Source organism: Pterocles gutturalis, unplaced genomic scaffold (genome assembly GCF_000699245.1).
Source record: "Pterocles gutturalis isolate BGI_N339 unplaced genomic scaffold, ASM69924v1 scaffold30328, whole genome shotgun sequence".
NCBI lineage: Eukaryota > Metazoa > Chordata > Aves > Pterocliformes > Pteroclidae > Pterocles > Pterocles gutturalis.
The window spans coordinates 28,374-43,921 of NW_010123977.1; the positions used below are offsets into that span (position 1 = coordinate 28,374).

The 15,548-nt window shown below is 37.2% G+C and overlaps 1 protein-coding gene across 1 annotated transcript in view; it reads right to left on the reverse strand.

Moving 5' to 3' along the window:
• SSBP2 (single-stranded DNA binding protein 2) overlaps positions 1-15,548 on the reverse strand; it is a 54,481-nt gene that overhangs the window by 27,423 nt on the left and 11,510 nt on the right. The window contains exons 3-6 of the mRNA XM_010078124.1: positions 8,452-8,511; positions 5,001-5,067; positions 4,740-4,810; positions 890-957 (exon numbers count right to left, since the gene is read on the reverse strand). Coding sequence (XP_010076426.1) covers positions 890-957; positions 4,740-4,810; positions 5,001-5,067; positions 8,452-8,511 — 266 coding nt within the window. The remainder of the gene's footprint in view (positions 1-889; positions 958-4,739; positions 4,811-5,000; positions 5,068-8,451; positions 8,512-15,548) is intronic.

Genomic DNA, 15,548 nt, shown 5'->3' on the forward strand with positions numbered 1-15,548 from the left:
CCCCCCCCCACCTGACTTGCTAATCATGTAAGCAACTCCAAACAAGCAAAAGATTCATCTAAAGTGCAGAAGATTACTGATGGTGGGCCACTAGCTATGCTAAAATCCTTGTCTTAAATCCAGTCTACACTAAATACACTAATTTTACAGCTGAATTTTTTCTACGCACTTAAAATGGAGGCTGTCTACAGGTGCTAAAGGTATAATACACTTTCATGACTAAATCCATGCCTGGAATAAATCAGTATACCTTAATGGAACTCAGCCTACATCAATTTTTACCAAACAATGATCCAGTCCCAGAAGTACACAGAAACACTGAAAAGCTTATGATCGTATCTGTAACACTCTTCTATCTGTTTAGAGTGAAAATAAATGAAGTTATGGAAATAAAAACAGCAGCAGAGAGAGAATCATCCATACTTCTTCTCTCAAATATGTATTTTTTTATAAATAGTTCTAGAAAATGGTTTTATTTTGCTAAAATTAAGTATTGCTTTATTTTGTAGAAAAGAACCATATATGTACCATTCCTTACAAAGTATTTAATCAGTAAAGTAAAAACATAAATTTAAATAACGTCATTAAAAAAATGCATACAAAGATATATCAGTGACTACAGTGGCAAAATATTCCCAAGATTTGAATTCTGACCCGTGAAAGAAACCGTGCATTTGTACAGACTTGCAGGGAGAGCAAAGGCGCCTCTAAGAGATGCATGCAGAAGAAAGAAACTGCAGTGGGTTCAATTTTTTAAATTGCTGTTGTTAGTCATCAAAGCATGTTACTTATCAAAGCATGTTCTCCCTGTCTTATGTATCCCAAATGTTACTTCTACAATGAAATAATAATTTTTCTAAATATTATAAGATTTTATTATTTTGCTTACATGTTCATTCCAGGCATTCCCGGGCCACCTAAAGCATTCAGTGGGGGTCTCATTGCACCTCCATAGTTCTGCAATGACAACCAAGGGTCAGACTACCACAAAACAAAAAAACAAAACCAAAGAGGAGGGGGAAAGAAAGGACAGCAGGTTAATTATATCCCTACATAACTGCTCACTGGATAGGCCAATGTAATTCATTCTTTCAGGAGTTTCCATTGTTGACTTAAGAAAATAACATTGTTAACCCCAAGGAGAAAGAATTACAAACAATAGAAATAGACTAAGAATACTCAAAATGTCAATTGTTTCAGAAGGAACTATTTACACATTTAGAGGTCAAGTCAACAGCCAGCAAGGGGCAGGTTTTATAATGTGTTTGACTTTCACACCAAGGGAGCTCATTCAAAATCAGAAACCTGCACTTAGATTCTAAGGTTTCTATATCATGGAATTTAATCAGAATTATTTTAAATTAGATTTTGTTTGGATATCGATAAATGCTTATATAATATTACACCATATTATATCACTTTTATAACATACAGTAGTATAACCATTACATTTCTCTTCTAATCAGTCAATTCTAAAAAAGTCTATGGTAACTAATATGAAAAGTATTTAATACGATAATGAATGTCATAGCAATGCCAATTAATGAATTACCCAATGCCTATAAAATCTGAGTTTATGGTCTGATATTATGACAGCAGTTTAACTGTATTATTTACATGAAAATCTAAATTATACTAAAACTAAATGCTAAATTATATTCAGAGGAATACAAGCAGAACAGTCTACCTCACCTCACAATGCACTCCCTAATCTGTGTTAATCTTGCTATATTTTTCTGGTATTTCAAAAGAATGGATAATGGTAAATTCTCTACAATGAACAGCTGTGCATTTTGGAAGGAGGGGGGACAAAGAAGCAATTTACTTTAAAATAAATTAGGTCATTGTTGCAGTCTATTTTGCAATAATAAAACTAATAATAAAACTAACACACTCTATTTCATGTATAGTGTACTACAAACTGCATAAAATATATGACTTAGGCTTATGCATGTTCTCTATACTGATCTGATTCACAAAACCATGCAAACACGAAGTCATGAATACATGGAAGAAATCCAACAGTGGTATTCCCACTGTGGGTCTGGTGCTGTTTATACCTTGACTCATATGATTTATCAGTTATCTAGAACTGTTCTAGAACTGATCTAGAACTAGGAGAGGAAGTTCTTAGGCTACAAATAAAAACCACAAACTTAAAAATTTCTTCATTGTTAACAATCCTGGAAGTTTCCCATTGACAGCTGGTTTGCAGGAATACAACCAGAGGCTGCAAACAGCTGTCCTCTTCCAGACCCACCAGTGCCATCAGAAGATAGTACTATCCACAGCTGCTGGTCACCAATCACTGCTGCCTTTTTGTGTGCAGATGGTACATCAATTGGTGCACATGCTCAGGAAAAAAGTCATCCAGATTAACTCCAACTTCCTGTTTAACCCAGGTTATCCTAGATGTTTTTGGCTGAGCAACTCCTCTCTCAGAACTGTAGGGCAGTAACTGGTGGGTTGTCAAAGCAGCTGGGCACAGCTGTCACTACTGGATCTGGATGAGAATACTGCTTGACTGTAACAGAAGAGCAATTTCCTATCTGCTTTATTCCACTTTCCCATCTTGATGTAGAAGGGTGAGCCATTCTCCCCATTTGGTCTGTCTGGTATGTCCCCTCTTCATTTTAATTCAGGAATCATCTGTGTGGACCAGGGTTAAAGACCTCTATGGAATCCTTTGGGACTGGAAGTATCCTAATGAAATGTACTTCTAATTACTGCTAATTCTAATCAAATGTACTGCTTCATCCTACAGTAAGAGAGCTTTCGTTAAGGCTACCAATATACAGGTTCCTTCAGCTGCTGCTATGCTCTCTGCAGAAGCTACTGCCCCAATTTTTTCCTTACAGCTTTTTACGCAAAGTCACAACCACCACTGTTTATCTGGTGGTTGAGTTGTTCGTAAGAGTGCTCTCTAACATCAGGTGGCCAAAATGAGTCAGATTAGCCAAGACTTTTTTCTTAAATATTTAAGATGACATGATTTTTTTTTCACTAGAAAGTAAGGGAGCATGTGGGTAGCTTTTCACAAATTCAAGCATTGACAACCATCCACTTTTTTTTGCTTCATGTTATTTAGTTTGAAACAGTCTAGAATCATAAAACACAAAACTGGGGTAAATTTTCTTTATGTTTTCGGCATATGCATGCTATACCTGCTATACAAAAGCATTTCTGTATCAGCACATTGTTTTGCAAGTTGACTGCCTATGCAGGAAGGTAGCAGGGCCTCCTGCTACAGGCACACCTAAGTCAATGTTACAGCACTGTAGTGAGGGGACGTTAAAAGTAGGCATGAAAGATTGATCAAATTTGGTTTCAGAACTGCATTCTGAAGATCCTAAATGCCAGATACAAAGATAGATGATGATCCACTTACAGAGAAGACTGATTTGCAAACTTAGATTTTGTGTAGATCAGCTACATTTGTCCCCATTTTAAGAGGTGTTCAGTACAAGAAAGAAGAACCTTACAAAACCAATGGATTTTAAGAGACACAAAAAATGGAAAAATCCTTATAAAAACTGGCATGACATTTGTCCACCGTGTGACTGACTAATTGTGCTACATAAAGTATCAGCTCAATCTCATATGGCAGCATTGCCAAGCTGCTCTTTCTACCTCCAAAAAGGCAAGCAGTAAATATACTTCAATGCTACAGAATAAATAACAAATGTATGTAATAATGGTTTGCTGATCACACAGCAGATGTTGTGTAGAACTGCACAACTGGTTTCTACCACGAGAACCCAAAATTGTAAAGACAGTGACGAACAGATTTAAAAGGCAAAGCTATTTAATAATTCAAAATTCAGTTGCCATTCCAAGGAACCAAAAGTCACTAGAGAGATTATTTGAAATGGAGAAGTAAAAATGCCAGATGTGGGCACAACAAGCACACTGTAAAACAAAATACTGGCAATGCAGTTATGAAATACCACCACCTAAATTTTCTCTTATTGGGAGGGCTGACAAAATACAGAATAATCTTTTGGATTCATGTTTCAGGTCTGCATAAAAATTAGTTTGTTTTCTACCTTAGTTTACTGTTGAAATGTAATACTGACAAATATCCACTCATATTTTCACACTTTTGAAGAAAGAGCCTATGAACAATTATGACCAAGTCAGCACCATGGAGAAGGCTGATTCTTGCAAGGTCCTCGAAAACAGAGCTAGAGAGATGCTTGTTAATGATTAACAAGGGGGACAAATGGCAGCATAAACTTCTTGTTTTATAATAAAATCTCTCTAGCACCCATCTAAGTTCTAGATCAATCATGGTTTAAAGAAAAACTTTACAGAATTTTTGCAGGTATTTTTGTTACAAAGGGTTTGCCTAAATTAGAAGTACTAATCCTTCCCGCCTAAACAGCATAATCAATTAGGTTGGGAGGATGAGAAAACACGTTCTCAATCCTTGGTCTCCTTTATAAATGTCAGCCTTTGATTACAACTCACACTGGCTGCAGGACAAACATAACTTTTCTCAAATAAGCAACTTAAGGGATTCCGTCTTTTAATTTAAAATCTTAATTAAAATGACTGATGTTTTCATTTTAGACTTTGTACAGCTGCAACTCAGAATTAATTTTTGTAAAACAGCAAGTTTCTTTTAAAATTGAATTAGAAGAAGAAGTCCTGGCCACTTCCCAGCTACAGAAAGCCAGTATAACATAGTATAAGTATAGACCTATCGACGAAAGTGGGTATCTATCTATGGAAGGTACCTGTGGTCCTAATGGAACCATTCCTCTTGGAGGGGTCATTCTCTGCATTGGCCCACCCATGTTTGGATGCCCTGCAAATAAAATCATGTAACTTAAAAAACTATGCAATACACAAGCACCTTCTAAAACAACTTTAAAGTATCATTCCTTTTTACTTAACAAAAAGCTTAAAAAGCTGCAACAATCTTTGAAACACAGAAAGAAAAACGCAAGTTTGAGAACACAGTACTTCTGAATGTTCTAAATAATTATCTCGTTCACCTTGCTGCCGTGTTGGGTCCATCCCGCTCGGCAATAATGGCTGACTTCCTGGGACACCTCCAAGTGCCTGCAGGCATAGAAACCATATATTATAAGCATATCATGCTTTGAAATTTATGTTAAAGACATGATGCAGATACGTTGTTTTTCATACTCACGTGTTTCTTCTAAGTCAAGAGTAATGTGGAAGAGCTGACTTTCCTAAATGCCCTAACTGCATGTCCTAAGTGCCTAACTAAACTAAAAGTCCTGAATATCTTATGACCGCAACTAAGGTATTTGCACAGATACACTCTTGGACTTCTGTGGAATTATGTATAAATAATCTCTAAAATATAATTGCCTAATTTGCCCCTTTCCCCCCCCATACTTTGTTAACTTTAGGTTATCTATTATTTAACCTCCAAGCACTGCCTTTTTCTTGGGTACATGGCAATTTATCCAAAGCTCATATTGGTACAGTCTTCCCTTTTAACCATTACTTTAACATTACCTTTCAGAGGTCAGGATGTGGACACTGACAGTCTCTGAGAGTGAGCTGTAACTTAGCCACTGCAGAGTGTTTATAGGGAACTGTCAATTGCAGCTATGATGTGGGGTACATTTTATCTTCCACTCTGCCTTACTCTTGAAGGGCACCAATGCCAAGATAAACTTATTATTCTTCCACGTGTGATAACAAAAGTCACAAAACTGGCTCCCAAATCTTGCCTTCAAGCATGAAGGTACACTGTGTTATTACTTCACCTTTGGTCTAAATCAAATGCATTGCTTTTATGTCCCCATGTTTTAATCTGTCCTTCGGGTTTATAGTAAATGAATTAGGTATAAGGCTAACTTCTACAGTCTCTTATGTATACTTTAGTCAACCAGAGAAACATTTTTATGAATAGATCTTTGCAGCTGACCCACTAGGTGCTATTTCGCATTTCAAAACAACACCGTATTTTCAGTAAAAATGTACCCAGAATGAATAAATCTGTTATTATTAATCTACTCATGCAATACAGGTACTGCTTACTGTGGGAATGGATAAGTTACTCTTAACCTGAAAATACTGTAGTAGTCTTGGATACATACAAACAGGAACCTATCTGCAAAAATTATACAGTTTGTTTTCACAAGAGGCAGGAAATTCAAAATTAAGATGCACCTTATTACCTCGAAGGTACTGCACTGCAGATTAATGGAATAAACAAATAATCTGAGACAGTATCATTTAAATCAGAGTTTTACATGTACTTCAGTGGCTTGAAGTCTGTATGACACATAAAGTGCACGGAGAAGTGTTAAATACTAGCAAAGCAGGACTGGTCACATGCCAGAGATGGCAGGTGACATGCAGCGACACAGAGGCATTTGCTGCTGTGAGCACACATGATCAAAGACCTAACTCATGCAGCCATCACACTGTGGATCATTACATGAGGGACTGCAGTTCCTTTCTAACACATCACACCACTTTTCAAGAAAAAACAGTGTACCTGCACAGCAACAATGCACTGCCAACAGCAAACACCCTTGTAGGGCTTGACCTCATAGGACGTGATCGAGTACTGGAGGCAACTTAGGGGCACTCATGTGGCATGTGGTAGGCAGCAACCTTCCTTGTTACAAAGCCTAAATTTAGCCCAGATAACCCTTACATAGGGCTGGACTGTGTTACCCTCCCTTGTCCAAGAAACCCAATCCCTACTGCAAGGCATTATGGAATAGCGTTATAGTTACAGTGGGAACTTTTAACTCTGATTTTTACTGACTTCCGTCTAATCAAAATTTCAGCCTTGAAGCTGTACTAATAGTTCATTATTTCTACACACTGCCCATCTATACCATAACTTAAATAATCGTAGTGCTGTTAAAAGCAGTAATACACGAACACAGCATAACGTAAATGAATTGCAAGAGCTGTAATTCACTGAGATTATGTGATCACGTTACAGCTCTGAATTGAAAATATCATGACACGCAAACAAAAATGCTTCCAAAACTAAAACTGCAGGTTGCAGCACTTTCACAGCACTCGCCACATCCAGTTTCTACCTGCCAGGATTTACAGTGTTCAGAAACATAGAAACAAAGGAATATGTGAAACCCGAACACTGGCGTATCTTTGTCTAAGATATTACTGAAAGGGGCAAAAATTGGGAAGATATTTTGTACTGAGTTACAGTATGTCTATTCCAAATATTTAACTGAAGTGCTAATGATATTGCACTCTGATGTTGTCACTTACTGAACACTTCAGCAAGGTTAATTAAGCCACACATTTCTCTTCTGAGAAAGGAGCTATGGTACAGGTAACTTAACCTGCTCCCAAACATCACCATGTTTGATGTAGAGGAATATCTGAAAAAGTCTTGCCACCTGATATATCCATCTCACCAAGACTTAAACTTGATACTTTCTGGCAATATTGTGCCAGTGCTAAATACAAGTTTGTTGACATTGTGTTATACAAACATAAACAATATCCAGAACTGAGGTTGGGGGATAAAAGTCTCCTCATCAAGCTGTGACAAAAAGAAAGTCAGTCCTGGAAGTCTAAGTTGGACTTAGACTTAAACACCCATAGACTTAGATTTAAACTTAAACTTCCCATTCCACCTATCCTCTATCAACCTTTCCCAATACTGTAAACGACCTAATTTTTCTTTCAGAGCTCCACTGGTATTCTTCTGTCTGCTAATCTTTAACTTTTCATCTGATGACAACCTCCTTCTCCTCCTCAATGTGCACTATGGAGAACATAAAAATATAAATGCTATCTGTTTCCACAACCATCTTTTTTCAGATGGCCCAATAAAGGTCTCTGCTGATGAACAGCTGCTCATTACTCATTCTTGTTACACTGGCATGCATATCCTTTGGTGGAGATCAGAGAAAATTGTGAACTTGATGCACGTATAAAGGCGTCAGAGTGTCTGTAAGGGCCATAGAGCATTTCATTATATCTCTTTCTCACCAATAATCCCCGTATTTACTATGAAATAAATATACTTCATATATCCAACAAAGAACAGAAGAGAGTGACACATGTTACATATATGTAAAAAAAAGCAGAGAGCTAACTGGTTGATGTGGTTAGGAAACTTTAGAGGGTGTAACAGTTATGGGGACATTCTGCCTTTATCTCAGATCAGGCAGCATTGGCTGGCTGAGGTTAATGCAGCATCGTACAAGGCAGCCATACCCTCCCACTGCAAACAGGCTTAATGCACAACAAATTGTGAGGTGTAGACACTAATTAAGCATAGGAAAGTGAGCTGGGATTGGCATGGCCACAGCTTATCAAAATAACTATTTAATGGTCAAGACAGAATGGGGTGGAGAAGGACAGAGTGAGTTTTGTAGCCAACAAGCCATTGGTAACCAACAAGACAACATTATCTGTTCCCACCACTGCACCATCACTCTGGACCACAACGGTGTATCAGTGACACAATCTTACCTGATTGGGTATTCTTAAAGGTGGTCTTGGACCTCCAGGGTACCGAGGGGACATGAAAGGCTATGAAAAAAAAAAAAAAAGAAAATTTTATTTTATGAAATTAAAAATTTATTATATGAAATTTTATTTTAAAAGCTGAAATACCCCACTGCCTTAAGCAGAGAAAGAGGCTTACTCATATAAAGTTGCAATTTCACTTTTCAAAATATGACTCGCATTGTTTCTCATGCCTGACAATTAGAGTTCATATTTTTTGGTTTGCTGTGCCCCTGAGTTCAGAAGCTGCTTCAGAAGGTCTGGATCTAGGTGGGTCTCATGCCTACTTAATAAAAGTCTCACAGAGTAAGTCTACAATTCTTCTCTGAAATTATATATGTCAAAAAAAAACTTTTTTTGAGGCATTGTTACCTAAGTAGGCATCAAAGCAGACTTTAATTTGAGAGCCAGTGCATCTATTCTTAGCTGACTTATTAGTTCATTGCACGGAACAACTACAGGAGCCTCTTTGATACAACCCTTTCCTACATGAAGGTTTACATACTGTAAATATTTACATATCTATGTATTCCCCTTAAACATATTCGTGAAAGTGTTTAAACCTTCTCCTATTCTTTAAGCAACTGAACTCAAGTGGAACTACAGTGAAGGACTTCATCTAGTAAACTTGAAATACTTTTTATGGTTCTTGATGATCCATGGATACCAACACCGAATAGTTTTATAGGCAGCAAAATATATAAACAATTAGGAAGCACAACTAATGTTTCGATGAATTGTAAGTATCATTAAAGGTCCACATAACATTGCAGAAAATGAGGAGATAGTGATGTTCAAGGACGATTCTAAAAAAATTTATGCTGTTTTGGACCAAGATTTAGTACTAAAGTTTACCATTAAAATGCTACCAATAAAAATAAAAACTTAAATATTCTCAATTTTGTGCCAGTTACTGAACTTCTGCTTTTCCATCATCAATGTCTTGTTTGTCCACAGAAAGTTTTACCAATATCTATCAAGACAACAAAGAAATTCTGTCAAACATGTTAATGAGAAAAAATTAAATATGAACAGCTTTTCACTACATTGCGAGCATTTTTTCAAGTCTCTCTCACACACACACATTATGAAGCACCAGGCATTCTGAAAGACACAAACTCAAGCAGGAGGCATTTTTTGTCACACGTTGTTCCAATACATCCGTTGTAATTACTAAGAACAGGTGACATTAAGTCTCTGATCTAGTTTTACCTTACTGTCAAGAGCAGCCGAAATGACCATGAATTAGGGAGGAACCACTGTGGACTTACATTTCTTATGGCTAGTAGCTCTCCTTCCTTGACTTCTTGGAAACTTTTTCTTCCCCTTCTCTTAACAATATCACAGCACATACATCACAAAAATTAATGGGTTCAAAATATGGACACTAAACTAAACCAGCAATCACAGATTCTGAATTGGTCAGCGTAGCACTTGTCTTCTGAAGACAAAAAATTAATTGTTCACATGTTGAAGATCTGGACATTTCTGTCTGCTACTTCAGCCTTGTGTCAATTCAAGATTCAGCATCTTGATAGTCTACAACCTTTAATGGATCCCCACACTAAATTCTCATCAAGACAGACTCCTTATTTGTCTCAGTTCAGCGGTGGGGGACTGGATAGGTGCCATGCCGATGAATCAAATACTTCCTTGCTTACCCCCGCTAGCAGGGAGGGAGAAGGCTGCCAACAATGCACAGAGTACAAGATAACTTCTTCCACCTAAGGATTATAAACGTACGACTCTTCAAATAATAATCAGGGTAAAAATGGAAAAAAAATAACTAAGCTGGAAAAATACGTCAAAAGACAGATAACATAACTTAATAATGAAAGAGGGGCAAAAGTTATTATCTCCTAGAGCTCTGTCTGGGCAAAAGGACATAGGATACTCTTCAAATAATCCATCTGGCATTTCAGGGCCAGATCTTGCTTGAGACATTGCAAAGCCAGTCTAAGAGAAACCAATGTCTTGAAGCTGATCTGACGGAGGAACAAGGGTATTACCAGAGTGGCTCCATTCCACAGTAATTTCCAGCTGCGGAAATGGCTCTCAAGGGTTTCCAGTCACTACTGCAGCCTTCAAGTCTCTCTAATCTACAACAGGGACATTACGCTGAGTACGAGGAGGTGTAAACAGTGCTGTAAACAGTGCTATTACACACTACCCAAAGCTACAATTAACTTGTCAAATGGAGTTCAGGAACTGGCACATACACTAATGTATTAAGAAAAGCAAAAATACCCCAAAACCCCCACAGGTCCCCAAAACAAAACAAAAATCAACAAAACAACAAAACCCCAAACAAACAAAACCAAAAAGAAGATAAAAAAGAATAAAAAAAGAAAATAAAATAATATGAAGAAAACAAAATAACAGGCAAGAGTGTTGTTAGCTAAGCCACAATTGAGATGGAGATGCCACCAGCATTTGAAAACACGTGTCATGCAAGTTGCAGCAACAGCAGAAGATTATGGTAACTGCTTTGGAGAACAGCCAACTAAACAAATCTGCGAACACCAGTATATAGTAATTACTGCCTTCAGGTATAAAATTCAGTAATTTGGTATCACAAAAAGCACCTTGAAGGCTGCTGTCATGCAGCTGAGATCAAAGGAATATAAGCAGAAGCTTCTACTAAACTGGGTGAAAAATCAGGCAGAGAGAAAAAACACCTTGTGTAGTCACAGTGGAATATATGCATTTATCAATTTAAGTGAAAAACAAATCCCACCTAAAAGGAGGAAAGTACTAAAAAAATTAAAGAATACTAAAAAAATACTAAAGGAAGATAAACTACACAAAATAAAACCAAGATGTGAAATGTTAAGTTTAGTAAGATCCCTGCTCTTACTTATAGCATCCTATCATGTCAAATGTTAAAAACACTTAAAAAGAAGTTCAAGAACTTGAATGATGGTGCCACATGTTCTACTAGTTTTTGTTATCTTCCTGCTAAAGAACGAATCCAACTGTGTACAGGCAGAGTAAAGGGTATCTTATAAATGGTGTACTTCATGCAGTTTTGCAAGCTGTGTGTGCATGCATGTATATAAAATGTAAAAATCTTACAAAATACTACTTTTCTTAATCCCTGGGAACACAAGGGGACAAGATGATAATAAGTTTCTCAGTAGGCAAGTCTTTGAAGAAGCAATGTTGAAGCACAGCAGTCTCACTGTCCACATTTTGATTCCAGTATTCACAAGAAATTATTTCACAAAAAATATCCACCAGGAAGCTGATACAAAGGCATAGAAGCTGCCACATTTTTCTGCCAGTTCTGTAATTCTTACGTGGTCTTTTGTTAGTTGTTTGGTCAACTTTAGAATATGGTATGGTTTTGTTTTCTTGTACCTAACACTGGTGGAATAAAAGAATTTAAAAAACAGTGTTCTACTAAATATTGCAAATCTCAACAAATCTATTTTTCTTTAAATTTACTCCCATTCTCAAAACTGGAAATATAATTTACTTGTTCCAAACATGGGTGGGGTTTTTTGCATTGACTTTTTAATCCTTTTTTCACTCACACCATTACATGTATCGACCACATTTTGTCCCACATAAAACTGCAAAATTTACAATAATCCACAATCAAATAAATAATCCTGAATATTGCTTACATTTCAATTCCTATTGAGACTGAACTCCTAATGAGACTCAATTTACCGCAATTATCCATATCTATTCTAATACATACATACTACGTGATAACCTATGACTCGTTAGATTGGTTAGCAGAACCTCCTGTAACAAACCCATACACCCCAGGAAAACAAACAAATGTAGTTCAAAAAGAATTACTGCAGTTATTGGGCATGAGTAATAGCGAGGCTGCACGCATCTGCTAACTGTAAAAATACCAACAGCCAAAATGCCAGTGAACAAAGCTCAGGCTGAAGAAAATGAAATTGAATGAATATTGCTTGAGCAGGAGAACACAGTCTATGTGGCATGAAAAATCCCACCTTTCTCAGTCAGGCTGGCTTAAAATAACAATGCTCATCTATATTCACATTAACATCTTCCCAGCTAGGTGCACTTAAAGGCTTTTTCAACTCAGGAAAATCTGAGTTTGTCTGGTCAAAGCAGGACAGGAGGTCTGTTTTAAAGCTCATCACCAATCTGGTTTAAATAACTGCATTTAATGCTGCTGCAGAAAGCAGGGCAGTGGCTCGACCAGCCAAACTATACCCTCTGAGACTGACCACCTTGCAGCGGGGTGACTTGCTAAGCAGGACGCCTGGAAGCCCAAGGAGGGATGTGCTCAACGCACTGACTGCCCAAGGCACTGAAGATGTCCCCTGCCCAGCTCAGCCCTCCTGCGGTGCCCAAGACGGGTGTTCCTACAGGAGATCTTCTCAAAAGGGAAGGTGCTTTACATATTTTGGGTACTTCGGCACAGCATCAGCCAAGGCTCGCCTGGACACCTCCACCTGTCGTGGACCCCTCCTCTGCTGCACCCTGCTGCGGGGGCAGGGATGGACCGCAGGGAGAGAGAATCCATCCCTGACAACAGCTCCATCCAGACTTGGACAAGGACGCCCATGCCATGCTCCTACTGCATTTTACATGGCGAAGGAAAGCAGAGGAACAGGTTCTGCCTGCAGCAGACAGTGCTCCACAGGGCTTCCCAAAACTACCTCTAAATTCATGGTTTTAGAAGCAAACAAAAACAAGTGATAACTGTTTTTCAGCATCCTATTTTTTTTTTAACCTGCATTATTGAATTTAGAACAATCTCCTCAGATAGTATTTCTCAACACCCTGAGAGGCAGATGATGCTCTGAACTGGAGAATATCTCTTAGAGGAATAACAAGAGCACATCACAAATTAAAAAATACAAGGTGAAACAGTTTTAGCGCTCTGCACAGAAAAGGACTGAAATGGTATTAATTGGTTTGTATAATTCAGTCACCATAATCAGCACAAACTCTAAACACTACTTATCACTAGAAGCTGAAAATGGAACCACAGACTTAATCTGTACATGCTATGACAAATTTTTTTAAATTAATTGTGCTGCTACTTGGAGAGCAGGTATTGTAAGAGGGTCCAGACTGCCAGCATCAAAGTCCTAAGCCTGATGGGAATTCTCAGGATGACCAAGTATCTTCATGTATTCATTTAAAGTGCTAAATTATACGAAGTTAAATAAACAAAAAATCTCTGGACTCCTCTCCTCCATTAAAAAATTAATTCAATGCCAAGTTACATATTCTGCCTCTGAAAATACAATTCATAGTCATCTTTTTTGGTTTTCAAATTCTATCCCTGGTTAAAAGGATTGACATCACTTAACTATTTATAGCCCAAATGGTGAGAAATAAGACTGCTTGATATTTTTATTTCATTTTCTTATTAGGGTAGCAGTACTGAAAAATGACTAGGAAGTAACATTTCAATGTATTAAGACTGAAGACTCCCCTACTGTGTAAAACAGTTTAGAGGTGCTTTCCAACTACCACTGGTGTGTGTGCTTCCAGTCCCAATGAAATGGGTTTTTGTACTCTTCAAGAGTATGATTCAGTGGTGAACCATTAACACATGTGAATTGAATTTATCCAAGGTAGTTTACAATTCACAAATTTTCATTTATTTAGTTCCCTCTACGGTTTTGGTGGACATTTCCATCATCAATAACAGTCACCACGGTATGCAAGACACTCTTAATTAACACATTTTAATTCTAAGCAGGACTAAACTAAATTAACTCTCAAGATGACACTCTTGTGCTGGCACAACCTGCTGATAAGCAGAAACATGTAACTTATCCTTTGCAAAGCTCGGACAGGCTATCATCAGTTCTTAACAAAAAAATGTTTTCCTATTCAGCTGCATTTTACTGTTAATAATACAACCCTTCTTGTCCCCATTCACCCCCAAATGGCTACCACAGTGTTAGAAGTCTTTGGTTTATATTTTGATAAAGTATTTCAGAAATGAAATTTGGGTTACACACTACACATGTTGTAATCTACCAGTATAAATCAAACCAGCTATTTTCATCTACACTATTTCACAAAAAATCATGTTGGATTCTCAGCACTGAGACAGGATTTCTTTCTATCTTGGCCTTTCCTGATGACCAAACCTATTTCCATGAGCAAGTTCTTCTCTGTGCTTCAGACAAAGATCCCTGGAAAAATAATTTCTGTATTTACAGTTTTCTAAGAGCAGCCTGACATGCTCCAGCAACCTATAAATAGCAACAGTAAGAGGTTTCACTTATTTAGATTGTAGAGCAAAATTAAATTTTTTTTTAAATATCAAAAAGCTTTCCACATCTGACTTTCCAGATCTAAAAATCCACAAGTTACAACAATACTAGCATTTCAAACAAAATTTATGCTCTATCCCTGGTCAAGAAATATAGGACTCATTCCATAATATGAAAGAATACTGAAATAGATACCTTGCACACTTTGCATAGGAAAATGAAGAAACAAAACCTCTTTAACAACAAAACAAACCAAAACAAAACCCTTTTGTCCCTACCTAAACATTTCTCTGTGATGCTAAAAAGCAGGATCTGCCCACTTGCCCGGCTACTTGGTCAGACACTTGACAAAGTAAATAACACTAATTTTGATGATAGATGGTCTTTAGGAATTGTACTGTTATTACATCTGTCGCACTTTGTGGGAAATATCATCATCTCATGCTCAAGAAAATTTAGCAAATGTAAGAGAAAGGGGCCAAATTATATTATATTATATCTAGTGGAAATTTTGAAAGAAACAGCATTTTAGGGGTGCTGTTACCTACATGCATTTTAAACCAGGCTAATAGTCTTTAATTTTAATTAAATACAAATACTACAGAAAATATAGAGTATTTTGAACGTGAAAAGCCAGAACTAAAGCATCAGCAAATATCACCTTTTAAAAAAAAATTTTAGAACTGCACTTTTATAATTCAGACATCACACACACAGACCATCAAGCCTGAGAAAGCATTTCCTTAAACTTAGCAAACCCTCTAGTCACCATTATCATATATGATTGATTTTTTGGAATAACTTTGACAATGATAAGCTGGGGTTTGTTATTCC